Source organism: Lytechinus variegatus, chromosome 3 (assembly GCF_018143015.1).
Source record: "Lytechinus variegatus isolate NC3 chromosome 3, Lvar_3.0, whole genome shotgun sequence".
NCBI classification, from domain to species: Eukaryota; Metazoa; Echinodermata; class Echinoidea; order Temnopleuroida; family Toxopneustidae; genus Lytechinus; species Lytechinus variegatus.
Genome location: NC_054742.1, coordinates 24,195,941 through 24,223,469, shown reverse-complemented (window position 1 = coordinate 24,223,469; position 27,529 = coordinate 24,195,941). Strand labels below are relative to the sequence as shown.

The 27,529-nt window shown below is 39.3% G+C and overlaps 1 protein-coding gene across 1 annotated transcript in view; it reads left to right on the top strand.

Annotated features, from left to right (window-relative positions):
• Positions 1–4,873: 4,873 nt before the first annotated feature.
• Positions 4,874–27,529, top strand: part of LOC121410571 (protection of telomeres protein 1-like) — a 35,641-nt gene continuing 12,985 nt past the window's right edge. The window contains exons 1-5 of the mRNA XM_041602748.1: positions 4,874–5,009; positions 20,205–20,340; positions 21,733–21,879; positions 22,582–22,695; positions 25,231–25,440. Of these exons, the coding sequence (XP_041458682.1) occupies positions 20,221–20,340; positions 21,733–21,879; positions 22,582–22,695; positions 25,231–25,440 (591 nt within the window). The 5' untranslated portion in view covers positions 4,874–5,009; positions 20,205–20,220. The remainder of the gene's footprint in view (positions 5,010–20,204; positions 20,341–21,732; positions 21,880–22,581; positions 22,696–25,230; positions 25,441–27,529) is intronic.

Genomic DNA, 27,529 nt, shown 5'->3' with positions numbered 1-27,529 from the left:
GACCGCGGATATCTCCTGTCAATTTAGGAGAGGGGAGGGGGTGACTATTGTCATCAACTTAAGCATTTTGAAATACAATTTTGGAAATTAATACAGCTTTTTAGAATTTTAGGTCATATTGCGGTGTCTCGAATTCACTTGGGTTAGACCGATATCGGAATCGGTGACCAAGATTTTGGGGCTTAGTCTTCACCGCAGACCTTGATCAATTATTAATCGGGATTTAAATATTTAATTCGGGTACTTTTTAGGGGTTTTACAGACTATTATTGGGTAACTTAAATTAATCGAAGTGTGTTTGCGGAGTGATTGGACTAGTGCATTTGTGTAGTCTCGGTTTCAGACTATTAATAATTATTTAATACAATTTAGGTTATTTAGATTTAGATCTGGTTAAACCGGGGAATTATTTATAGAATATTGACATAATTGCCTTTTTCGGAAGGAATTATCGGTGTTTCTTGCGTGACTGTGTAGCCTGGCAGTGGTTTGAATTACTTCCGATGGGTTGGGACCCAGAAGTAGTTTAGACTGGACTGAGGCCGGCATAGTTATCGTTGTTTCACTGATTATTTGTCGGTGGCTAAAGTTTTAGGTTGTGTTCCCGTCGGACGGTGTGGCCAGGAGCAACCTACTGCTGAAGCGGTTAAACTTTGTCGATATTTTGACAATTGTTCTTTGGAATAATTAGATCTGGGCCTAGTTAATTTCTAATTTAGGGTGTTAGTTTTATTATAGGCTTTTCTATTATTTTGCGGTGTGTTTTATTAAAGGTGATTGTGTGTATGCTTGGGTGAAACTAACTCGCGGAAGTTTGTGTAGGTTTGTGCAAAGCTGCGCCGTGCAATCGTCACAAATAATAGTCTGATCAGAATAATCACGTTAAACTTACCTACGCGTTAAACAGCATTTAAATCAACTGGCAAGCTGAACATTAAATCAGGCCAGTGTTAGCCTTGATAAAGGCTTGATGATTTATTAACAATTGTTTTATTGATTGAATTATTACTAATAGTGTTCAACCAACACATAGCAACATTGTTGCAATTAACTGGCAAACCAAACGGTATAATCAGGCCAGTGTTAGCCTTGATTTAGGCTTGGGGATTTATAATCTGAACAATTATTTATCCGGCATTTGGGATATTGCTTCAATTACTTGTATACAAAATATTTACAGGGCTGAACTAGTTTCTTTTGGGTATTAATATTTTACATTACAACTTGCTAGTTTAGGCCCAAGGCTTTGGATTAATTATTGGACATATTAAATTAGCTGATTAATAATTTTGGGAGTTTAATCAGGAGCTTTTGTATATCAGAGGGATAACTCATTTACGGTTTGAGCCCTCAGTTTACTGCCGGACAACCAGTAATTTATTGTCGGGTATCCGAACCCGAATAACTTGCCAAAGTTTGGACTTTTATAAATAGCAAATTAAACCTGCATACTTGTTTAATTGTTTTAATAAATGAATGATAATCTTAACCAACAGTTTTTGATCGAAATACAGGGCAGGTTACAGATATTAAGGATTCTGTTACGAGCATACCGTGCCGGAGTTCTTAATAGGCAGGAGGTAATTCAAGCATTGGTGTACCTTCTACTCCAACAATAGTGGTTGCTGTTACATGATTTTCTCTGGGTAAATTTGGTTGACTTTGCAGTGATCACTGTTAATTGATTTTCTTGGGGTAAATTCGGTGGGCTTTGCAGTAGCTCACAACATGGCTGAATCGGGCCATATACCGATTAATTCGTGCTCTCTTTTGGAGATAGCGACCGTACCCGGCATGACTACAGCGGGTCTCGCGGTCATTGCGGAAACCCGGACGCATGATGGGGTAATTACCTCAGATCTATTTGCGTCTGTGCCAAGCCTGGGAAATGTCCAGGTGGAAAGGTTTGATTTTTCCATTCCGGCTGTGCCGACCACAGCTACAAGCGGAGACACTCCGCCTCAACCAGCTGAAAGTTCAGCAGGGTTTCAAACTATCCCGGAACCTAATCCGGTGGTAGCTAATACTCCTAGTGGATCCTCCAATCAGCAGGCACTTCCCTTTGACTTACACTCACCTCCTCCTGAACATACTAGATGTGGTAATCTATCAAGTTTCAACAGTGCCATAGCTGCTGATGCTTTATGGGCCAGCGCAAGGCTGAGCTCCTTCCTGAGGCGGGACAATCCCTTTTCAGGTGACAACTTCGGATCCATGCAGAGTTCGTCAGTACCTCAGAATGAGAGGCCTGATCTTCATCCGGTTGAAGATCTCCCCCACTATGCTAACCCGGGGTATTCACCGCCTTATCCAGATATTCGAGCGGTGCCTTTGAGTGCCCCAGTCTTCGGGCGTATGCCCCAATCAGCAAGTGCTAGACTTCGCTCACGGGCAGGCATATTCTTTCAAGAATTGCCGAAAGACCTTTCTTTTGACGGCAATACAAAATGGGACCCATTTTTTCGGAAGTTCACACTTCTAGCAGCAGATCAAGAATGGGATGGCCAGGAAAGCTTGGCCTATCTCTGTTGGTGCCTTGAGGGCAAAGCTCTTGCTTACTATGATAGATTGGCCGCACAGAATCCAGCTATGGATTTCACCGTTGCCATCCGGAAGATGGCTGCTCGGTTCAACTTTTCAGAGCTACCTGAGTCCTCCCAATTAAAATTTATGGCTGCCAAACAGGAGGCCAATGAGTCTTTGGAGGAGTGGGTGGATCGCCTTCAAGATCTTGCGGTTCACGCATTCCCGGGTAGTCCGGAGAGTTTTCTCCAGCAGCAGCTTGTACTTCGCATGTGCCAAGGTGCATATGATCATAATGCGGGGTACCAAGCCCTGAATCACCGACCCAAGTCGGTGGAGTCGGCAGCTGAGGCAATCCGTTGGGCCCAGCATTCTCATAACGCTGTGTTTGGTCGATCAAAGCCTGCAAGAGTGGCCGCAACTCGTGCAGATAATCCCTGTAAGCGGATGGTAAATCAGGTCCATCCAATTCCTAGCTATCCGCAGAGCAATATAGGGAATACCCTCCCAAAATCTACATGTACTGGTACAAGAACCAACCAGTTCAACCCCATCGGAATGGGGAATCTGGTCGAACGACTGGATGGGTATGAAGGCCGACTGGATGTGATCTCCAGTAGTGTGGCCAAGCTCTGCGAATCCATCAAGGCAATGAAGACGTGTCTTTCCGGAGACCATTCACTGAGGAATAAAACGCCCTCGGTTTCTTTCCTTGACCTTGAGGGAAACGATGTGGGGTCGGGAATGATGGCCGAATCTCGACCCAGGAACAGATCGGCCAATCCGGGTCAAGAATAAATCCGGCTACACCAGCAAGCGACGAACAGGGTATTGATGCTGTGGCTGAAGTATCACTTTGGTGCCCAAGCCCCGGCAATCCTGAAGAACAGACGCTTGCCGGCGACCTAATTGATCTCGAGACAGATCTGGGAGATCCCATAGATTTTGAGACAGATCCTGGAGACCTCATAGATCTCCAAACAGATCTGAACGATCTCATAGATCTCAATACAGATCTTGGTGATCTAATAGATCTCTCAACAGTTCTCGAATCAATCCCACCGGTTACTCTGAATCAGAGTATACAAGCTGGTGAATCTTCTGCGATTCCGTCAGAGAATGAGAATGAACTGGAGGCGGATCCAGAGGATGTAATTGTCTGCCGCCTTAGTACCAGTTCCATGGCCTCTTTACCTATGTCATCAGGAGGCCATTCTGGAAAATCCGGAAGTGAAGACTTGGAGGAATTTCCTCTAAGCATGCCTAATAATGTAGGGCAGGAACAAAGCTGTATGCTTAGCCCAGAAACTCCTGGGTCCGCCCCACAAAACCTGGATGCGGTTTCCCAGGATAGGCGGCTCATTAAGCATAAGAACATAGCTTTGGAGCTGTTGGGTCAAGCTGACCCGATGATACAGCTAGATTTCTGTAATCCAGGATCAGCACATACTGCTATAGCCAATATGCATTCGTCCTGCATTTCAGCAGGAGTCTCTTCTTGGAAGGAGCAGCCAGAGGCACTGCCTGACACCCGGCAGAGGAGGCTATGGGATCCTGGAATTAGCAGATTTCCCGAGACGAAATCCTTGGGAAACCCTGACATGGATCGGGGATTGCTTCGGAGATAGATTATCTCTGAGGAAAATACCCGGAGATTGTCCGGGAGACTCGGAGCAACGCTATCGGGCGTTGTGATCTGGTCATTAGGGCAACCGCCTAGATAAAGTTAGGTTTTTGGTTTTTGGCGGTCGATTAAATATTGCCCATTAGAGAATTCTGCCTTCTTTGAAGGAATGTTTAGGCGAAAATAATATTCATTCGCCAAATTCCCGATGTGTTTTGGCCATTTTTTGATACTAAATTGGTGTTGTTTTGGTGTTCAAATTTAATGTTATATGGCCTATTGGATCGTTTTGATCCACATTTGTTTTAAGTTTTTGGACCCTGTGTTCTTGGGGGAAGGTTTTTTTTTTTTTTTTTTATTTTTTTTTTAGTGCTCTCCAGTGGAAATTAATGGAGGGTACAACGGGAAATAGTCGCTCCAAATTGGGTTTGAATTTTGTCCACATTTTTAATTATTTGGAAAATATGACCAAAATTTTTCAAAACGGGGGGGCCTGTAGTAGCGACGTATTTCCCTACCCCACCCCCAATCTATAATTGTGACGTCACCTGCCATGCTGCGGCGGATTTGACGTATATGGCTGACTGGCAGAACTTGAACTTGGACAACGCTCCTCAGAAGTCATATTTTGCCTGGTGAGTTTGTCAATCCCACCCCTATTTATATTTATAATTCTAATCATCGAGCAGTGGTGTTCATTTGTTGACCCCAGCTGCTTTACTACTTCATAACGATCGCGTACGTCGATCACGAAAGTTCAAGCATCCTAAATTTAGCGCGAATTCAAAATTTTACGACGAGACACTAACACCTGGTAATCGGCATATCTAGATCAACTTAAAAAGATTTGGCTTCGATTTAGGTAAGAACCAAGCGTTTTTTTTTAGAGCAATGACTTGCTGAATCTGAAGTTCTTTAGCCCTGAAATCTGCATGCATAGACCTCTACTACTAGTCTGTTCACTCAGTCCCACACACGGTTACCGGTACGGTAACCCGGGACTGAGCCTGAGGGAGCTCCTCCTCCGGCCCGCTTCGTGGGTCGGAGCCCTGGGGCCTGGGGCGGTATTCTGAAAGCTCAATTAGCGGTCGATTAGCGCTCAATTAGCATTTTGGTATTCTGAAAAGTCAGGCATTATCATACTTTATGTCCCAACAAACTTACCATTGAAAACGATGATCTTTCTCCGTCTACCAAAATTATTGAAAGTAGTTCCGGTGCAATGTTTACGTTTTTAGCTAGCTCGCTTCAAGGACAAGGTGAACTTCAGCCAACTTGATTAGATGCGCGGAACGCGCATAAAGACAGTTGGCTGACCTGGGAATCCAGAATCAACTCTCTTATCTTATTTATACTCATACTTTATGTCCCAACAAAGAAATTTCACTGTGCGCGCATATGGTGCGCGTTATGTCAACTATAGTGTGAATGGGGGTGGGGGACATAAAGTATGAGTATATTAAGTAGGCAGGACAACAAGAATTTCGAAATGTGTTTGTTGTCCCCAAGAATGTTATTAAAAATTTCTTAATATCTAATTTGTCATGTGAAACCACTTAAAACTTACGTAAAATTCATTTAAGCTGTAAAAATTAGCAATTTCATAGCACCAACATGGGTCGAAAAAGTCATAGACATCGCGGGTCCCTTGTTATGCACTGTCCTTACTATCGAAAGTTTAAACGATCACGATGTGCTCGCTAAATGCGAGCGCCCGTCGGCGTCTGCTAGCCGTCCTCTGCTGTGACTCTCAAATAGCCCCGCATGTGCGATTTTTAGTCAGATCGTCCCATATGCTGTTTTTCATGTTAGTACATAGATGCGTGCGCGTTTTTTGCGGACGCAGATCATGTACCCATCTCCGTCGTCTGCTACGGCTCTCCGTATCAGTTCCAACTTGTGATATGTGTTTTCATGGTGTATTTTCATTTGGTCTACATGCAGTTTGCCCACTTGTCATTTGGTCTAATGCCAAATGGGCTAAACCCATTTGGTCTACTAAATTGCCATTTGGTCTACACTTGGTCTAATTCCCATTTAGCAAAATGTCCAGTTGGTCTAATTTCAGCATAACATACATAATTATATATTTTTTTACTTTGTCAAATACTGGTACATAAAATTGGCTTTATATCATGCAGTTCCACATTGTATTTTGGTTCACATGCAATTTGCTCACTTCTCATTTAGTCTAATGCGGAATGGGCTAAACCCATTTGGTCTACACTTGGTCTAATTCTCATTTTGTGAAATGTTCAGTTGGTCTAATTTCAGCACAACCTAGGCTACTTAATTATTTTTTTTAACTTATATACATATATTTTAGTCTTTATACCATATACCAAATGGGCTTGACCCATTTGGTTTTAAAAAAATTTCTAATTGCCATTTGGTCTACACTTTGTCTAATTTACATTTGGTCTACACTACACTTGATCTAATTTTGAGTCCAGTCCAGGGTCTAATTTCAACATGACCTACATCATTATGATTTTATACTTTGTGAAATATATATTTTTTTTCTTTAAATAATTTCATTTCACCGTATAGTTTTAGCATTGGTTTCCAAATAAATAATACTTGAACAGTGGCATAATCATGATAATGGAGCCAAAAGTTTTGAAAGGTGTATCGGGTAAATTCATAAAGTTGTAAGCAGAAGCAAACAACAAAAAAATGTGGAAGCGGGGGGGGGGGGGGGGGGGGGGGGGGGGTGTTAATTAACTTCCTTTTATTTTCCAATGCCAGATCAATCTGTGTTTTTGCTTGCTAAATTTTTTAAAAATGATATGTTCTGTTCTCTCTACAATCTTTACTAATGATCCTTTTTTTACTTATCATTTTTTTTCAGACACATTCGCACCCGAACCGACTCTACAAGGGAAGAGAAGGAATTATTGAACCCCTTGAGAATATACAGGTCAAGGGCTGTAATAGTATACAGGGGCACTTCCTGGGAGTTTAATTTTATCTTAATTATGTGTTTTCAGGATTTTTTTTTAGGATATCTAACATTGCAGTGAAAATTATTGCCCCTGCTGATAGTTTTTCAGCTGTGCATGCCCCTCCTTAATTTCAGTGAATAAGGTGTGGCACTGCCCTCTATGATTCATTATGAATTTTAATGGGCTCAAAAATGCAGTAATTTATAAATGATAGCATGATCTTATTTTGATAAAGCATTTTACTTAACGGGGGGGGGGGGGGGTGAATTTGACTACTAAACCACCCCCCCCCCCATGTCAAGGATTAAATTTTTGGGAAAAAAAGCATATATAAAATAGATATAGTTATTGCATATCAGAATGTTATTTTTTCTTGATGTTTTCTCAATAACTCTAAGCTGTTATTGATGAATTCTTTCTTGAAACAAAAATAAGCAATTTATCCAAACATGTCAGTTTCATTTTGTAGACATATGCATTGAATTTACCAATTCAGAATATAAGGTATGCAATCTTTCATAAATGTTGATTTTTATCATAGGTGGATCTGGGGGAGGGCACATCTAGCTCAACCCCCCCCCCCCCCCCCCCCCCTGAGAGCTACAGTCAAGATGTAATGAAAATATGCAATTTTCATCAAAGAATGCCCCCCCCCCCGTAAGGCCCTTTTTTTGCTTGACAAATTTCCATCCTGAAAATGTGCCCCCCCCCCCCCCCCAGGATAAATCCTGGATCCACCACCCCTGGTTTTGATTAAGTTTTCATGTATTTTCATTTTGAAAAAAAAAATACTAGAGATTTATAAACAGCATGATTTACACTGAGCATTTCATACACTTTGTGCAGAAGAAATATTATCTTGAGAAATTTGGTTATTAAAAAATATGGAAGATATCTTTTGGATATGAAATTACTTTATTGCAGTTATTTCTTACATTGTATTGTCATTTTACTTGATAGAAATTCATTATTTTTTATAACCATGACAGTGTTATAAATTCATATTTACTAAATTGTAATACCGTAATCATTTTGATGTTCCTTCATCTTCATGAAAGTATGAATTCTAGTCATCTGCTTTAGTCTGCCCAATGCAATGGTTACAAAGGGCCTAAGCATCCCTTGTCATTTTTCAATAATTAGTTAAGTCAGTAGTCAAGTAAGGGGTCAGACAGTTTGGCTGTATTATATTTGTTTAATTGTCTTACTAGTGTCAATTTACTAAACTTTTTCTGCTTGTGATTGAACCACCAAGTTGCCAGACATTTGTTGGGCAGACATTAATATTGACTAGAGGACTTACTTTCCAAACCAACCTAAAGATAATATGATACTTCATGTATTACAGGGGTATATTGCCTCCATTCCATTGTTGGGATGTATATGGGCTGGGTAATATCATCTAACTTGTCCTGGAATAATCATTCTCTATAACAAGTTCACAGACAAACGGAGATTCCACTTCAGCAACACTCAGTTGAACATCAACATTCCTGGCATTGGTGGCGGAAGCCAAAAAATTTGGGGGGAACCGCCAAAATCTTTTGACCCCCCCCCCCCCCCCAAAAAAAAGATAGTGACCAAATGATATCTTGGGGGACACAGGAAACAAAATTGAAAATTGAGAAGCCAAAAAAAATTAAAAAATAAGGTTATCAACAAAAAATTGAGGGGGGGGGAATCGTCCCCTCCCCACCTCAAATTTAGGGGGATACGTCCCCCCCCCACTTCCGCCGCCTATGATTCCTGGTGCTTGGAGATCTGCGAAAGGCATGCTATAACATCCACTTAAGTTCCATTTCCTTTCATGTTTTTTTCCTCTTCTTAGTGAGCATCTCCAAGTGTTCATATTTTTTCAGTGTCCTTTTTTAGATTTATCAAACTCAGTTTTATTACCTGATAAAATTCTATCCCAAGAATTGAACACTTTGATCAAATTTGGTTACTATAACTGAAAATATATAAAAGGCAAAATAATCATGAGAAAAATAATAAAGAAAAACAGTTACTCAAATCAAATTCACTCAAAACCATACACTAATGTACTCTCCTCAAAAATCAGTTCTCACTTTTAGGTATTGATCATTCATTCAGTCAATAAAATAATAAAAACAGAGACAGGAGGTCCTCCTCAAAATAAACACAAACACAGTGTCTCACATACACACTACACATTAAGAGTAAAATCAGTTTGTATCTTTCGTGGGATTTGTTTTTATGTAAATCTGGATTCTTGTTAGTAGGGCCTTAGGTCACTCTGACTTGAACTTAAAGGTAAATGCTAGTTTTGGTAACGATATCAAAATGAGTTCGTACAGAATCCAATGAAATGACCACCAAAGTGTCTGTTTGTATAAATAAAACGCATGTGCCAAAGAATTCTGGAAGAAATTGTGTAATTGCTGAGAAATCAGCAAATAAGCACAGGAATCGGGTAGGGCGTCGGGCCCGACGCCCTAAGCAATATTTATACATTGTCCCACGTGCGCTTATCTGTGTTGGGGATCTTCGGCGTGAACATTTTTCAGCGTAGATTTCAAGATTTCACAAAGTTCAGTTAATGTAACAGTACCAGATCTAGATCCTCGATGATATGCTGACAATTAAGCCTTGTTTTACAGACTTTCTCATGAAATCAGTGTTTACTGCAACTACTGGAATTTCTCTTTAAAACTTCCAATCTCAAGAAGGCAAGATATATCTCAGTAGATAGTCATTATCAAGATGTTTAGGAGTTCAATCTGGTGGTGAGGTTATTCATGATGGCATCTGATATTCTGGCAGAAAGAATGAGAAATAAAAAAAGTGCATAAATACAATAATTTATTTTTTCAATGCAAATTAAATTAACGAGTCATTCAAGATAGTGTGTATTGTTTAGAGGGGGGGGGTGATGGCATGACAAGTTTTTAGTCCAAATTATTTTTATCTTCATTTTTTTCCACTTTGTATTACCATTTATTCAAAAAATGCAATAAACATATTAATAAATAAATTTTAATCTAGTTGGCAAAAGAAAAACCAGTGGCGCGGCAGTGCAAAGGCCAGTAAAAGGCAGTAAAGCACTGTCTGAGTGACTGACACCACGGCACTGACAGTGAGGTGAATGTTCATTTTCCAGTGCATGCACATTATTGTCCCATCATATTCACTCGTTTTCAGAAAATATTGAGTTATTCCTCATATGACCATGATTATCTCATTCATGTCATTACTCTGGTGTTTATTCATGATTTTAAATTCAGGAAATCATTTAGCAAACAAAGAAAACAAAGCATTTCTTGACTGTGATTCCGTGTGATTCAAGTTCAATTTCATTTCTGTGTTTCACACGTACGCACGTACGTGACGTAATCTTGATCTCTAATCTGCTAATTGTTATGTTAATTAATCATCCCGTGCGCGCGATTAAAATGGCTCGAAATTCGACCAATTCAAGGGCAGCTCAGCTTGTAAACCTCACTGAGAAGGGCTTCCACAGCCCTTGCGATTCCCCGCGCTGCAATTTAACTGCAAGAAACAGAAAGGAAATCAATTCAAGTTTCACAATCAACGGAAAATCCAGAACCCTTCGAGACCCATTTTGCAAGAAATACAACTAATTAAGGTAAGAATTGAGAGCAACTCAAGACATTTTTGACTTACCGACACTTTCATGGTTATTTTTGGAAGATTTCATGGAATTCGGGGCACGAAAATGACTTCGGTAGCTCGCGAAAGTCCTATGCATTACGATGACATATTTTTCATCGCACGGAGGACAATCACAAAGAGAAAATATCATATTCATCCGCGCTGACAGGGGCTTAATTTTGACGATATCGCATCGCTATGCGATTTCACTCATTGACAAGCGGACGAAACTTACGTACAAATTTTGAGCACTTCCGCGACAGCGCCATCTAGTGACTACGGCCGTGCCTATATTAAGAGAGATGAAGATTGGCTTTCAAGGTTAATGAATCGTTTTGAGATCTCATGAATTTACATGGCTAGCTGTCAAGCTGAAATCGTATTAGGAAGACGGTAAGTGCGGCTTGAATTGAAAACAAGGGGAAAATGGGGTTTATAATATACACGTGCTGATTACGGCATATTAATTCAGCAAAAGGTGGGGGACATAAAGTATGAGTATATTAAGAGAGATGAAGTTTGGTTTTCAAGGTTTAGCCAACAGTGTTAAATGCGCGGAACAAGCATAGTGTGAATGGGGGTGGGGACATAAAGTATGAGTATATTAAGAGAGATGAAGATTGGCTTTCAAGGTTAATGAATCGTTTTGAGATCTCATGAATATACATGGCTAGCTGTCAAGCTGAAATCGTATTAGGAAGACGGTAAGTGCGGCTTGAATTGAAAAACAAGGGGAAAATGGGGTTTATAATATACACGTGCTGATTACGGCATATTAATTCAGCAAAAGGTGGGGGACATAAAGTATGAGTATATTAAGAGAGATGAAGTTTGGTTTTCAAGGTTTAGCCAACAGTGTTAAATGCGCGGAACAAGCATAGTGTGAATGGGGGTGGGGGACATAAAGTATGAGTATATTAAGAGAGATGAAGATTGGCTTTCAAGGTTAATGAATCGTTTTGAGATCTCATGAATATACATGGCTAGCTGTCAAGCTGAAATCGTATTAGGAAGACGGTAAGTGCGGCTTGAATTGAAAAACAAGGGGAAAATGGGGTTTATAATATACACGTGCTGATTACGGCATATTAATTCAGCAAAAGGTGGGGGACATAAAGTATGAGTATATTAAGAGAGATGAAGTTTTGTTTTCAAGGTTTAGCCAACAGGGTTAAATGCGCGGAACGCGCATAGTGTAAATGGGGTGGGGGACATAAAGTATGAGTATATATTAAGATAAAGGATAAAGGTCAAAAGAAGTAATCATGACGTAAACAAAGAGAAAACGCGAATGTCCAGTATTTGGGCGCAAGTAAAGTCCTGTACGCGGACAGGTACTATGGTGATATACGCTACTGGTAGTTGGTAGTGGGATGCGCTCCCGGATGGTAAGAGATCGAGATGCGTAACGATGGTAGACGCGGAAAGAAAGGTTGGTATTGGTTCATTTTATCATTTTTATTTTGCTCCCATAGTGATAATCAGAAGGTAAGTACATCTGTTTTTCCCTGGGTATCACAGATCGTCAAAATGGCATTCAGCAAACGTTTGCGAGATCCATTGACTGTCAGTTTTACGGAATTTTCAAACCCGTGGAATTTTTTCGCTTTGTTTGGATCATCGAGCGAGGAAGAGATTTGGGAGTGGCTGAGGGATAATGGCCTTGTGGCGAGATCCATGATTTGCGAGGTGTGCGGACGGCAGTGCAGCCTCCAAAAGAAAGCTGGGAGGACATCCGGATATGTCTGGAGATGCAGGCAAAGAGGAGCAAATGCCCACGATAAGACATACTGTGTGACTAAGAACTCATTCTTCGAACACTCTCACTTTGATGTGAGAGACATACTTCTATTCATGTGGCTCTGGCTATTCAACCCTAGTCTAAAGCAAGTGTCAAACATGTCAGGGATAGGATACTCTGTCTCATCAGTCAACTGGGCAAATTACATGCGAGATATCTGTAGGCAATTTGTCAACGACCTATACTACAAGGACACTGAGAGATTGAGAGGTGAAGTGGAGCTGGATGAGAGTTTCTTCGGGAGGAGGTGCAAATTCAATCGCGGGAATCCAAATCCTGGCCATAAAGTTTGGATCTTCGGGATGGTTGAGAGGGAGACGAATCGGCTGATCATCTATCCAGTCGACAGGAGGGATGAGGAGACATTGGTGACCCTTATCGAAAGACACGTTGAGCCAGGGACAAGAATCTACAGTGACGGATGGTCGGCGTACTCATCTTTGAATGAGCGAGGATATGAGCACTTCACCGTGATCCATAAGTACGCTTTTCAGAAGAAATACAGGAATGTGCTAACAGGAGAGGTCATCAAGGTGCATACGAATAGGATCGAAGGAGCATGGAAACACGCCAAAGACCACTTTAAGAGGATAAATGGCACCAGTATGGCTAACTTTGAGGCACACCTTGCCGAGATTGTGTGGAGAAACCGAGTCTGCAAACGGAACATATTTCATGCATTTTTCGAGTTGTTGAAGCAGCACTACCCCCTGGATGGACCTCACCAGCTGCAATGTCGAATTCCACTGTTCGACTCATGGAGCGCTGGACTAATGCCAGATGCTGGAGGCGATGCAAATGAGTCGGTAATCCGGTGTGAGGAATCAGCTGAAGCACTTGTAGATAGCAGTGACAATGACACTCCTCCTCCACAACCTCCACCACCTCCATCACCACCACCACCACCTCTACCCCGGCCTCAACCAGCTTCACCACCATCACCTGCACCACTTGCATCGTCCACTCCAATACGGACTGTTCCGCCAAAAAGCCGTCCTCCTCGTTATCAATCAAAGTCTAGATGTCCAATCAACTTCGAGCCAATCGAAAATGCTCAGGATCTAAAGCGCCGTCGTCCTCGTCACTCCCATGTAAAGGCAGCCAAAAACCCGTACACTAAAGACAATTTCACCTCAAAGCTTGTTTGGTCGGATGATGACGACGATTTTGTGTCTTAATTTTCACAGTTTTGCATTTGGAACGTTTATGGATACAATTAGTTCGTGTTTATTTTTATTAACTTTTGAAACATTTGAGACATTTTCAGGACTAGTGAAAATCATCAGAGCAAAGAGTTAAGGTAAGATTTTGACTTTTTTTTCTATAGGCCTACCAATTATAGAATATATAATGTGCTTCCGCTCGATATGATCATCCAACAAGTTTATGAAAGTTGAATGAACCCGGCAGTACGAGATAACAGCGGATCCGGACAATGGTTTAAAACTAGGTCATTATGACGTATACAGGTAGGTATACGTCATAATGACCTACCGGTATACCGGTAGAGATTCGTAAAGAATATAGTTCCGAGTAAGAATATCACCCGCGGAGGAATATTATAAGTGACGAGGTTTTGAACAGCGTTTATGGTAAAGAATTGTGATCGAAAATCTGTTGGGACATAAAGTATGAGAATGCCAAAAGTCACTTAAGTGCCCCTTTCCTTATTTGGCAGGGTCGCGTTGCGCGCACTTGCAATAGTACGCGTTATGACCGCGCAAAGACTTAATTGAGTAGTTACGAGACTTTTAGTATTCTGAAAAGTCTCAGTCATAGTCATACTCATAGCGCTCAATTAGCGGACTTTCCAGTGAGGAAAGATAATGGTGATAAGAGGTCCATTAAGTCTCATCATATCTTGCTAAATGTGGCTTTCGTTTCGTATAAATATTGTCAAATCGGTTGCACGCGGAAGGAAGGAGGAAGGAAGAGAATAAAGGAGAGAGCTAAAAGGGGAATAGAATAAAGGGGGGAAATGTGGTATATAGAAACAATAATATTTAAACGAATAAAATACAAAAGAAAAAAATAGTGAGTGATGCCATCGTTTTCCCCACCTATAAAAACCTATAAATGTCAACATTTGTACGTTTTTTAATAAAATTTCGGCTTTCTTTGTAAATAATGCTTGTTTGATTTTTAAAATATGTTTATTCCCATTTGTTGGAGAAGATTTCTCATATAAATGAAAAGTACCGTATGTAGTTTTTAATATAAGTAGGAATTAAGTTAAAGAAGAACCCCCTATCATGGCCCCGAGACGGAGGCAAATAAAATCAGTGATGTAACTTTTCCGGAAATTGCCGGATTTCCGGTATTTTCATGAAATCTCAACTTTTCCGGTTTTCCCTCCCTCGAAAGTTGCCGGAAAACCCGGCCCCTTCGAAATTTCACGATCGGCACGTTCTAAAAAAAGACGATTGATCGCCAATTTGTTTTGTACATGTGCTTTGCTTGCCACGTGAATCGCGACATCTCGGCTACTGAGAAATTCGCTCTGATTACGTTACGGTCAGTATACAGTGTATACTGACCGTAATTACAGTATTCAATGCACAGAACGCTCGCTGTCTGAAATTCTGATGGTCGAGCTGTCGCGAGTTGGCTTGAATGCGGAAGTGAACCCTGGATCGCAATTTCCACACACAAACACATGCACATGTGCCGCACATATTTTGTTTGCCAACCTCTCGTTCGGACTGTGATTTAACCCCAAATGTGCAATAATGCTCTGGCCCTTAAGCGGGCCCCTGGACCCCCGGCCGTAAGGCGCGAGAGCTTCGCTCGCTCTGCTCGCTCCGCTTCGCATTTTCAGGTTTTTATACAAAACTCCAGTTACATCCCTGTAAAATATTGTAAAAAAAAAAAAGAAAGAAAGCTACAAATGGATTCAAATAGGGGGGTGTGAAAATCAGAACGCGTTCGAAAAAAGGAGAAAAGCACAAAGGTACAATAAATGAGAGAGAAAGTGAAAAGACAACAGTTAATTTCAACAACATAACGAAACTCTAATCTCCGATGCAAATGCTTTAGCATTTCAGCAAAAATTCTTTTTATCAAGATCGTGGTGCAGCGCACCTGCAGCAGCCGGGCGCTGCGCTGTAAGCAAAAGGCTGTAAGGCAGCAAAGTGAAGAGACACTGCGCGCTAGTAGAAAATTTTATGTTGTAATTAAGAGCGCATTTTATTGGCTAATTCGGCTCAGTAGGGGAGTGGCCTAAAGGGAGTTAATTGAGCGCTAATAGAGTTTTCAGAATACAAATTTGGAGGTACATTAGCGCTCCATTAAATGGGTAACTTAAAAGGATATTTAAGTGGAAACTTACGAGACTTTTCAGAATACCCCCCCTGTTGCATGACGAGATGAGCGATACGTAGGAACGTCCTAGGACCATTCTTCCGAGATAGGAAGATTGGCGACAAATCAGCGCTTTCCGTTTCACGAAGGCAATTTTTTCTTCCAAGTCCGCGACATCGTTTTATATCGATAGTATCGGAAAAATATTTAGTCTTCATCGTCACCTGAACCTTTTATTTCGGAATGACGAGTTTTCTTAAAATCATTTATTTCAATAAAAAGAGATCAAATGGTGTTCTATTTATTACTGATTGTAGAATTGATGTATGGAGCTTACTTTATGAGGTAAAAAGAGAAAAAACTTTAAAGTTCACAAACATAACTGAATAAAATTGAAATTTTCATTATTTCCCTTATTTAGAACACGGTGTCCTTTTAAAGACACCTTTCATTGATATTTCAATGAAAGAGACCCTTGCCCGATATAAAAATTGATTTAACTTTGTAATTTAGACATTTTAGTAGTTCAATATTCTATATTTAATAGAATACTTAATATATGATGACAATTTTGCAAATTATGCGTTAATATGTTATTTGTTGAGGTAAAAATATGGTTTGAATGGTGTAAACAAAATCAACAGTGTCTGATTGTATGAGACTAAAAGGAAAATATGAGAGGCTGCGTGTGAAATATGTAATTTATTTATTTTATTTGTTTGATATAACGCAAGAAATACAAATGTGAGTGTTTAGAGTATAAACATACCTCAGTTGCATGATGAGTATCCGAAGACAAGGAAAATATGAACATTGCTGCAAACATGGCCAAGTGAATAAAGTAGTGCTATGCAATAATAATTAAAACATAGAAAAGGCTGTGAAATCCGCAATGGAAAAAATACCGTTAACCTGAAATAATGCTAAAAATTACAACGATCATAAACGTTGGTCATATTTAAAGTTGATCACTGAATTAACGGAAATTTATATAAGAATATTATACAAAATATATATGACTAACGTGATTCTTTTGGGGCCTACCCTGCGATTTGAAATGCGCCTCTTCGTATGGACTTTTCATAATCTTTTCTTTGTGAACTTATCTTCATTTATATGATTGTGATGGATTCGTAAGCTATGGGCCTAATCTGTATCTTAAATTCAGTTAGCTATTTCTGCAGATCTTTGTTTTCTTACATCTCAAGTTATCCCAAATCCATTCAATAATTAATTTTCATTGATTCTAATCAAGCTCATTAAAACTAATGATTATAATGAAAATGAATAAAAATAAATGATTTAGCATGTTTAACATCTTAGTTTTGTGTCTTTTTTTTGCTGAACGTTATAAACACGTTTTTACTTACATAATTACTTTTTAAGAAATTTGTTTTCATGTTGTTTAATTATCTATATTGAGAAAGCATAAGGAGTCAGAGAGGGAGTGCAGCCCATTTCATAGTTCAAGTTTATTTATTTTTTAATGGAAAAGGGGTGGGGATAGGACGTATAGGGAGAATAAATGAAAACATATTTTGAAAATATTTGGGCTTACATTACCCTCAGAGAAGTTAAAATGACTTCCGTTTTGGTCGTCTTGTCGACCTGAAAAGTGATGACAACTAGCCCCCTTGTAAAAAAATAACTTGGCGCTATCCCAGATAAAATGTATCAACCCCCTAAAAAATATGTTTAAAGGTGATATGTCAGTGTGGCTTGCCGTAACCGCATTTTCTCTCATTGCCGACAGTGGCGGACGGTGTGCAAAGAAGATCATGCCTACGTAGGACATGTCTGGAGGTGTCTTTCCAAGGACCATTCTTCGTATCGCCCAAATCGGCTTTGTGAAACAGTTGAGCGATATCTCGTTCTCACGTAGAACGGTTCTACGAAAGACCATTTCATGCAACTGGCCCCAGGACTCGTCCGTGCGTGCGTGTACTATAAAGCTTCGGCCTCTGTTATGTTGGTTGTTCAGCTGCACTCCGTCTCCGTTGGCTTCACATACTCACCAAATACAGAGACCAAAGTTCTAGCGCGATCTGTACAGGGGACTCACTGCCTATAATTTATAGACTTTATCTAAGTTCGGATAAAACGGAAGTTATTTTGCGCAACAGCCGAGGTAGATCTAGACACAGCTGGCAGCCGTCTATTTCGAGGAGTTTTTTAACCTTTTTTTTTTTTCAATTTCTCCTCGTACACAGACGGCTCGCTATCGTGCAGCCACCATTAGGGGACTTGCAATGCAAAATCCCCCTGTCGGGGCTCTTCAATTTTTGCCTTTAATGAATAAAAATTTTGAAAATTAATGCGACCAAAATGCAAATTTATATTCCTTCTTGGCATTAATTGCCAAAGAACGGAGAAAAATGAAGTTAAAAGGAACAAAAACAGTGACCTCGGCTGTAGCGCAAATTCACTTCCCCGTTTTATTTGATCTTAAGTACATAAACATATGGCCATTGAGTCCCCTGTACAGATCGCGCTAGAACTTCGGTCTCTGTATTTGGTGAGTGAAACCAACAGAGTTCAGCTGAACAACCAACAAAACAGAGACCGAAGATTTTGGTCTAAGGTAGATCTAAGACTAAGTCACTGTTTTTGTTCCTTTTTTTAACTTGATTTTTCCCTGTTTTTTTGGCAATTAATGCCAAGAAGATGGAATATTATTATTAATTTGCATTTCGGTCGCGTTAATTTTCAAAAGTTTGATTCATTGAAGACAAAAATTAAAGAGCATTTTGCATTGTAAGTCCCCTAATGGTGGCTGCACGATAGCTAACCCAGGGAGCTCCCGCCCACATAGACCAAAAGCTTCGGTCTCTGTTATGTTGGTTGTTCAGCTGAACTCCGTTGGCTTCACTCACCAAATACAGAGACCGAAGTTCTAGCGCGATCTGTACAGGGGACTCACTGGCCATATGTTTATGTACTTAAGATCGGATAAAACGGGGAAGTGAATTTGCGCGACAGCCGAGGTAAATCACTGTTTTTGTTCCTTTTAACTTGATTTTTCTCTGTTTTTTGGCAATTAATGCCAAGAAGGAATATGAATTTGCATTTTGGTAGCGTTTATTTTCAAAAATTTTATTCATTAAAGACAAAAATTGAAGAGCCCCGACGGGGGGATTTTGCATTGCAAGTCCCCTGAAGGTGGCTGCACGCTAGCAAGCCGTCTGTGTACGAGGAGAAATAAAAAAAATGTTAAAAACTCCTCGAAACAGACGGCTGCCAGCTGTCTACCGCCCACTGTGCGGGTGGGAGCCCAGGGGCTTACCGTGTATTTGACCATACTCATGGGACTAGCGTGATTTATGGTCTAAATATTTCTCCAAATGAATTGTGAAAATAGAAATTGTGCACTTACCACGATTATATGGATGAAGGTCTAACGTCAGTGAGTGGCAGTTTTCTGACATCTGGGCACAAACTGGAACCTCAAAAAAACGAAAAGTTCCCTCCTACCCCTGTCTCAATCAGCCATTTTTGTTATGATTCGTAACAAAATGGCCGATCAAGACTGGGGTAGAAGGAGAGAATTTTTATAACCTTATTTTAACACAAAAAATAATACAAAAATTAAGAAAAATCATGTAAGAAGATGAGCAGATACGTTACACACAGATGATCTTGTCGCCATATTTCCGTCTTTGTTCATAGCCTAGCCCTAGTTAAGTTAGTCAAGATGCGTACAAATAATTATAAGGGCGACGATATCATGAGTAGTGCTAATTTAACAATGAAAAAAAAATACTTTGATCGGCCGATAAATATCATGAATTGTAAAATACTTGCATTAGCCAATAAATAAAATATTTTAAATATTTATTGGCTAATGCAAGTGTTTTACAATTCATGATATACATTAATACAATATCCTAGACCAAAAGCTTTGGTCTCTGTTATGTTGGTTGTTCTGCTTTACTACGTTGGCTCCACTCACCAAATACAGAGACCGAAGTTCTAGCGTGATCTGTACAGGGGACTCAATGGCCATATGTTTATGTACTATTAAGTTCAGATAAAACTGAAGTGATGTTGCACGACAGCCGAAGTTAGTCACTCTTTTTCCCCCCTTTTTAAGTTTATTTTTCTCCGCGTTTTGGTGCATTTCAGGCCAAAACAGAATAATAATCCTTATTTTGGTACATTTCTTTTTATATATTTTTATGAAATAAAGAAAGGTTCTCTCCTACCCCAGTCTCGATCGGCCATTTTGTTACGAATATTGAAAGAACATAAGTATCTTGAGAATTTTACAGTGACAGTTGAAGAAACTACTTCCCTAGCTCTCTCTCTTTCTTTTCGTTTTACTTAACTAAACTAATAAAAACATACTATCCATTCTTATTTACATGTATTTGAAAAACAGAAACAATAGGTGTGTTATGATGGCTGCCTTGAAGGACATGTCAGAGTCAGATGTCGCTCCTGAATTGTCTGGGCTTCAAATGTTACCATTAGTGGAATTATATCCTTCCAGCTCATTGCTTAACAGATATGTTATGGTGAGTGTTTTGTACCGTTACCATCTTCATTAAATATTTTGTACTGCGTCTATGGTATATAATGATAGAAAGAGTATACAACATTAATTACCTGAACTACATTTGTATTGCCCGATTAATGATGAAGGAAATACAAAGCTACATGTAGTTTAGGTAATAAATGTTATCCCTGTATTAGATGGTAAAATTATTAGGTAGCCCAGCACCCACTCATTTCTTACCTGAATCTACATGTTGCTTTCAAGTAACTTAAAATTCTGGTAACATTCTAGAGTCAAAGGTAATTTTAGCAAATAAATTCATTTTAGTTACACATTTTTTAACGTGTGTTTGATTTTAAATTCTAAATCCATTTTTGTGTCTATCAGGGGCTTCGGCCCCCCACTTTTTTCCAAAACCGTGTGCTTAAACATAAAATAACCATATGATTGTGTTTTTTTGCATTGTCAGCCCCCCCCCCCCCCCCTTTGAAAACTGTTCCACAGCCCCTGTCTATTTCAGATTCAGGTATGCTGTTTCTGACTGCTTCCTTTTCTTTTTTTTTTTGCTTCTTTCGCTGTACATGTATGTGATGGATCTAGCTATCTTAAATTACATAATATGTTACAGATTAGAAGCTGTTAGAATTAGAAGCTCACATTTATACAATAAACAATTGAAGTGCTTCATTTTTTCATTTAAATTTTTTTTTTTGGCCATGATATTGTCCCATATTTAGTAATATCGGGACCATCCTGGAACCTTCTGTGGACTTGAAACTGGAAGGATTTCATCCTGATTGTGTACTGACTAGCAGCACTACATATATATAATTGAGGACGCCATAAATTTCAAGCTTAACCGCTCACAATGGTAGTCTCCTGTGTTCATTAAGTTATTTTATTATTATTATTATTAAAAAGTCAAGTTTATGCTCACATCATTATTTTGTATTCATTATGTATTATGATTATATTGTTTATGTTATGGAATATTTTGTATATTGCATAGGCCTATAATTATGTAACATTTGATATTATATTATTTTGAATGCAGAAATAAAAGCAAGCAACCAAAAATATGCTTTTCGCAAAACACTGTAATTTTTGAAGTTTGATTCATTCATAATCACAATTAAATGAATCATGCTGTATTTCAACCTGTAAGAAATTGCTCTGATATGTCCAGGTCAGCCTACATTTTTTAATGTTAAACAAATCTATCCAGAAATCTCTTTAAAAAAAACATGTATGTGAAAGAAATTGGAAATTGTATAACCAACTTTAATAAGCTTGATGCAGGACAACTCTTCATCATTAATGAACTAGGCCAAATATTGAATATATACTCATTTACTACATTTGATTGTATCTTTGATTCCTCATCTCTTAACTATTGATTTTTTTCACTCAGGGTAAAATAGTTGACCGAAGTCCATTGATAACTAAAGGCAAGCTACCAGTCTTGAAGTTTGTTTTGGAGGAGTCTTCTTCATCCTGTCGCATTAATGTTTATACATTTGGTGACTATGCAACAGGGATTGATGCTTATAAGGATGGGGTAAGAAATTACAGCAAACTGTAACTTTTTCTTTGTAACTATCTCTTTTTATGTCAGGGGAAGGGGTGTCACACTTAATGGCCCTTTATCCTTACATATTTTATGAAATAGAATCTTAAGTAACCACAATTAATTTAGAATGTCCCCATTTTTAAAAGGCATTTCTTCACTCTAAGATTTTGATTAAATGAGTTCTATTTTGAAATAAAATGAAAGCAATAGTTTGTCAGTATTTGAAAAAATCCAAGGTCAGGATTTTGAAGTTTTCTTTGTTACTAAAATAATGAATTAGGGTCTTGTTATCCATTGGGAGGGGGCACTCACATATATTGGTGCTACAGGGACGTGCCACTTTGATGACCCCCTTTTTCAGACCTAATTTTCAGTTCTCAAGATATTCCGAATGACGAAACTTCCATTCAGAAACCCCTCCCCATTTCATTTCTATTTAATAATTATATAGAACATCTGGGCCCCGTTGCATAAAAGTTTTCATTATGGTAACTTTGCCATGCAATAGTAAGTTGCATGAAATCCTTGATTTTGATTGGCTGTTAATCAGCATTACCATGGTAGTTACCATTGGATTGCAAAGGTACCATTAAAGTAACTTTAATGCAACAGAGCCCTGAAGTATATTTTATTCTGTGACTTTTACTTGCTATGACTATAAAATTCTATTCTCTTTTTTTTTCTTTTTAGGATACCATCTTTATCAGCAATGTTATGATAGAACGTTCTCATACATTCTCTAAAGATAACCATCATAAGTGTCATCTTATGGTTCATAAAGCTAGAAGTCATGCTCGTATTTGGGTAAGTCCTTCCCTCTATTATATGAGGATAAGGGTGTAGAACACCTGAAAATAAATATCAGTAAGTTTTGTCAATTCACTTAATCAGTGTTCACTTATCATTTTGATTTGAAGTCTTATTTTTAAAGCTACTGAAAAGACCCCCTTTAATTTTCTGATATTGCAGCATTTATTCTGACTGAGTTTTATGAAACAGTGCCTTAGATTCAAGAATCATTTGAGTTACAGACAAGGGTGGTGATTGCCTTCTATAACTTTTCAAGTAGTGGAAAAACGTACAAGAACAATAATAGGAAGAAAAAAAGGGGAAGACTTAAAGTATATAAAAGGGGGGATCAGGGTTGTGAAGCTCTACAATAACCTTTCAGCAAGAAATTTATCTACATTAGCTGCCCTCACTCTTAAATGGGTACCCGATAGGAATTTTTTGTAATGCTTTACAGCTACTTAACTGTAGTGTGCATAATAATATCTGCCCAAGTATTAAGTGGAGTAGAGTGGTGGCTGATGTATATCGACCTATTATGAATACATATGAAGTTGTCTTGCAAGTCTCCCCCCAACAAAAATTGGATGTGAATGAAAAGAGAAGTTCTTACTATCCAAATGCTAAAAGTAAGAAAGTTATGACATCTTAAATTGTGTTCGATTTTCACTTTACATTTTTACTCGTTTGTATGATGCACATCCTGGCCAGTATGTAAATGAAGAATTGAGAACATCACCCATTCACTATTTCTTTTGTATTTTATTATACTAAATTTTATGATCATGGAGTGAAACAAGTTTTAATTCATCCTTGAATATGGAATTACCATTGTTGCAATGTATTTTTGTTCATTGAAGATGCTTCCTTATCTTCAAATTAGCAAAAATTGAATACTTAATAATGAGATAGTTGATGATGTCTCTCACTCACTTTTTCTTTTGTTTTTTATTGTTTGAATTATACAATATATCTATTTTTACAGATCTGACAATGAGCACCCTCTTGAATGAACCATATCATGTAAAAACAATGGGTAATTTTTCATGTTCAGGGAGGAATTAAACTTTGTTTCATATGACAAAAAAATATATTCCATATTGCATATAATAACATTTTGAAAAGATAGTGAGTGGATGATGTAATCGGTCCCCTCATTTGCATACCAACCAGAATGTGCATATGACTGTTTTGTAAAATTAAGTGAAACTATACAATGTCTAATTGTCTTATTTTGCATCCAATTTTGATAGAATTTTCAGTGTTATACTTGTTGGATTTTTCTCTTTTTATTCAAATCAATTTTTGTCTCACCTGCGAAGCAGAGTGAGATTATAGGCGCCACTTTTTCTACAACAGCGGCGTCAACACCAAATTTTAACCAAAGGTTGAGGTTTTGAAATGACAGCATAACTTAGAAAGTATATGGACCTAGTTCATGAAACTTGGCAATAAGTTAATCAAGTATTACTGTACATCCTGCCTGAGTTTTAGGTCACATGACCAAGGTCAAAGGTCATTTAGGGTCAATGAACTGAGACCATGTTGGGGGAATCAACATCAAAATCTTAACACAAGGTTAAGTTTTTGAAATGTCATTATAACTTTGAATATGGACCTAGTTTATAAAACTTAAATGTAAGAATAATCAAGTATCACTTAACATCCTTTGCGAATTTCAGGTCACATGACCAAGGTCAAAGGTCAATGATCTTTGGCCATGTTGGGGGTATCTGTTAAATTACCATCACAACTTTAAAGTTTATGGATCTGATTCATGAAACTTGGGCATAAGAGTAATCAAGTATCACAGAACATCCTGTGCGAGTTTCAGGTCACATGATCAAGGTCAACAGTCATGTAAGGTCAACAAACTTTGGCCAAGTTGGGGGTATTTGTTGAATTCCCATCTTAACTTTAAAAGTTTATGGATCTGATTCATGAAACTTACACATAAGAGTAATCAACTATCGCCTAACATCCTGTGTGAGTTTAAGGTCATATGGCCAAGGTCAATGGACTTTGGCTATGTTTGGGGTATTTGTTAAATAACCACCATAACTCTGAAAGTGTATGGATCTAGTTCATAAAGCTTGGGCATAAGAGTAATCAAGTATCACTGAACAAATCATGCAAGTTTCAGGTCACATGACCAAAGTCAAAGGTCATATAAGGTAATTGAAATTTGGCCATTTTGGAGGTAATTATTAGATTGCTGTCATAACTTTCAAAATTTATAGATATAGTTTAAAAATGTGGATATAGGGGTAATCAAGTATCACTGACAAGTCTTAGGTCACATGATCAAGGTAAAATGTAATTTATTGTCAATGAACATTGTATTGTAATATATGAATGGTATTTTTGTGAATAATTATTTTAAAGTAGGTTTTCAAACTCAGCTCTGCTGCTATATTGAATCGCGCGATGCAGGTGAGACTGCCAGAGGCGCTCCACTTGTTGTTTGGGTGGACTTGCCCTTTGAGAATGGATCAGTTGCACATCTTGTCATTGAATTAATCTAACTAGATCTATGTACATTGCCTTTAGGTATGTCCACAACAAAATAAAAATGGTAACAATGCTGCACCCGTATCAGCAGCCACTTGCACTACTACAGCATCCACAAGTACTACAGGCCCTACAACATCCACAGGCATTACAAAGGCCCAAGGTGATGGAGGGAGTGTGCCTGGAACACCTTCTAAGGTCACCCATGGCAGGTTAATTGATATCAATGCAGAATCTTCTCCAAATAAAGTGAGAAACTTGTCCAATTTTATCATAAGATCTGTGCAGCCCTAAGATGTATTATAACCTCAAGATCTAGGGGTGGTATTCTGGAACACTGTCAAAACTTTTGTAATAAATTTTGTCATTTTTCTCTGAGATGTGACACCACTATGATTGTCACAAATCCAACTTGGTATTCTGAACATTGTTTTTTCCCTGTCATATCTCTCTAAGTTCCCGCCCATCTTTTCGGAAGGAAACCAATCAAAATCATCAAATCACTAACGTACCGATAGAGGGCGCATGCAGTACGGCCCTGCAACGCATGCAATCCGACCCCACATTATCAGAACGTACCACACTTAAGCCTAAACAAATAGTCGAACTCCTCGAGTTCATCCTCAGATCCACATATTTTCTGTACAGAGGCTCCTTCTATGAGCAAACAGAAGGAGCAGCAATGGGTAGCCCAGTCTCAGCGGTTGTGGCTAACCTATATATGGAAGGATTTGAACAGAATGCTTTGCCCAAGTGTCCTTCCACATGCCGCCCGCGGGTGTGGAAGAGATACGTCGATGACACTTTCATAATTGTAAATAATTCCGAAGCAGACAGCCTACTCGCATACATGAACAGCCAGCAACCGTCCATCCAGTTCACTCTGGAGACTGAACAAGGAGGGAAATTAGCATTCCTTGATACGCTAGTCCAAAGACACGAGGGCGGGAAACTTTCCACCTCTGTCTACCGCAAGCCCACTCATACAGACCAATACATACCATATGATTCTCATCACGACAAATCGGTCAAGAAGGGTCTTATTAAATGTCTGTTCGATAGAGCAGAACGTATTATAACTCACCCGCCTGAACTCCCGAAAGAAAGAGCACACATACGTGGCGCCTTATACAGTAACGGCTACCCACGCCGTTTTATCAAGAATACTTTCAAGAAAAAACAACCACCAAGGGATCAGAAGGTTTTCAAGACTTGTACAGTCTTGCCATACATAGATGGCCTTTCACAACAACTTAAACGCCGATTAGAAGGTCACGGTATCCGAACGGTTTTCCGCTCGGACACCACCTTACGCAAACAGCTTGTACGCCCCAAAGACCCTATCCCTGATCACAGACGTGATGGCGTAGTATACAATATTCCTTGCCAGGGATGTGACGGGTCTTACATCGGAGAGACAGCCCGACCAATAGTTGAACGCATTTCTGAACACAAGCGCAATGTTCGGTTACAGCGAACCGACACATCCGCGGTGGCAGAACATGCTTGGGAGAAGCAACACCACCCAGATTGGGAGGGTGTACATTGCATTGCCAAAGAAAGACATTGGTATACACGCAGGATTAAGGAGGCTATTAGTATACGTCTTTGTCCTAACAATTTCAACAGAGACAGCGGGATCGACATCCCCGATTTCTGGATGCGGACCATCCGACAGCACAATACCCCCTTACCTGGCAATGCACGCCGACCCGATCGTTCCCGGCCCCGATCGAGGGACCGCTCAGCCAGTCAACCCCCGCCCACGGGAAACTAGCGAGCCCGCCAATTTTTGGTGTCATTTTTGCATATTGCCGACCCACGGCGTATTTGCATATACCCCCGGCTTATTTGCATAACTCATGACCAATCACACAACAGATCAGTGCCCACCTATTGTTCTCGCGTTTGTGCGTACGGTCTTGGAGGTTAGTATAAATACAGTACGATATCGGACAATCCGTGTCACTTGATAAAGAGTTGCAGCGGCACTCGAAAGCTCGTGAACTTGTAAGCTAGTGAACACTTTTTGCGAGAGTGATCACGAATTTCCTAGAAAGTCAGTGAACACTTTTTGCGAGAGTGATCACGAATTTCCTTGTTGACCATAGTAGATTGCGAGACAAATGAATACCCTCTAGCGATTGTTTCAATCCGCAATAATGAACCTATTTAGTATAAAATCATTGTTAGTTCTCAGTGAGAGCCCTCCTACTTCTAGCCAATTGGAAGACCCCGTGGCAGGTAGTGCGTATCCCCAATACAGTTGCTGGCAACTACCCGTATATTGATGCGCTTAATTACAAAGAGAGACAGGGAGCTGTGAAGGGTTTTAGAA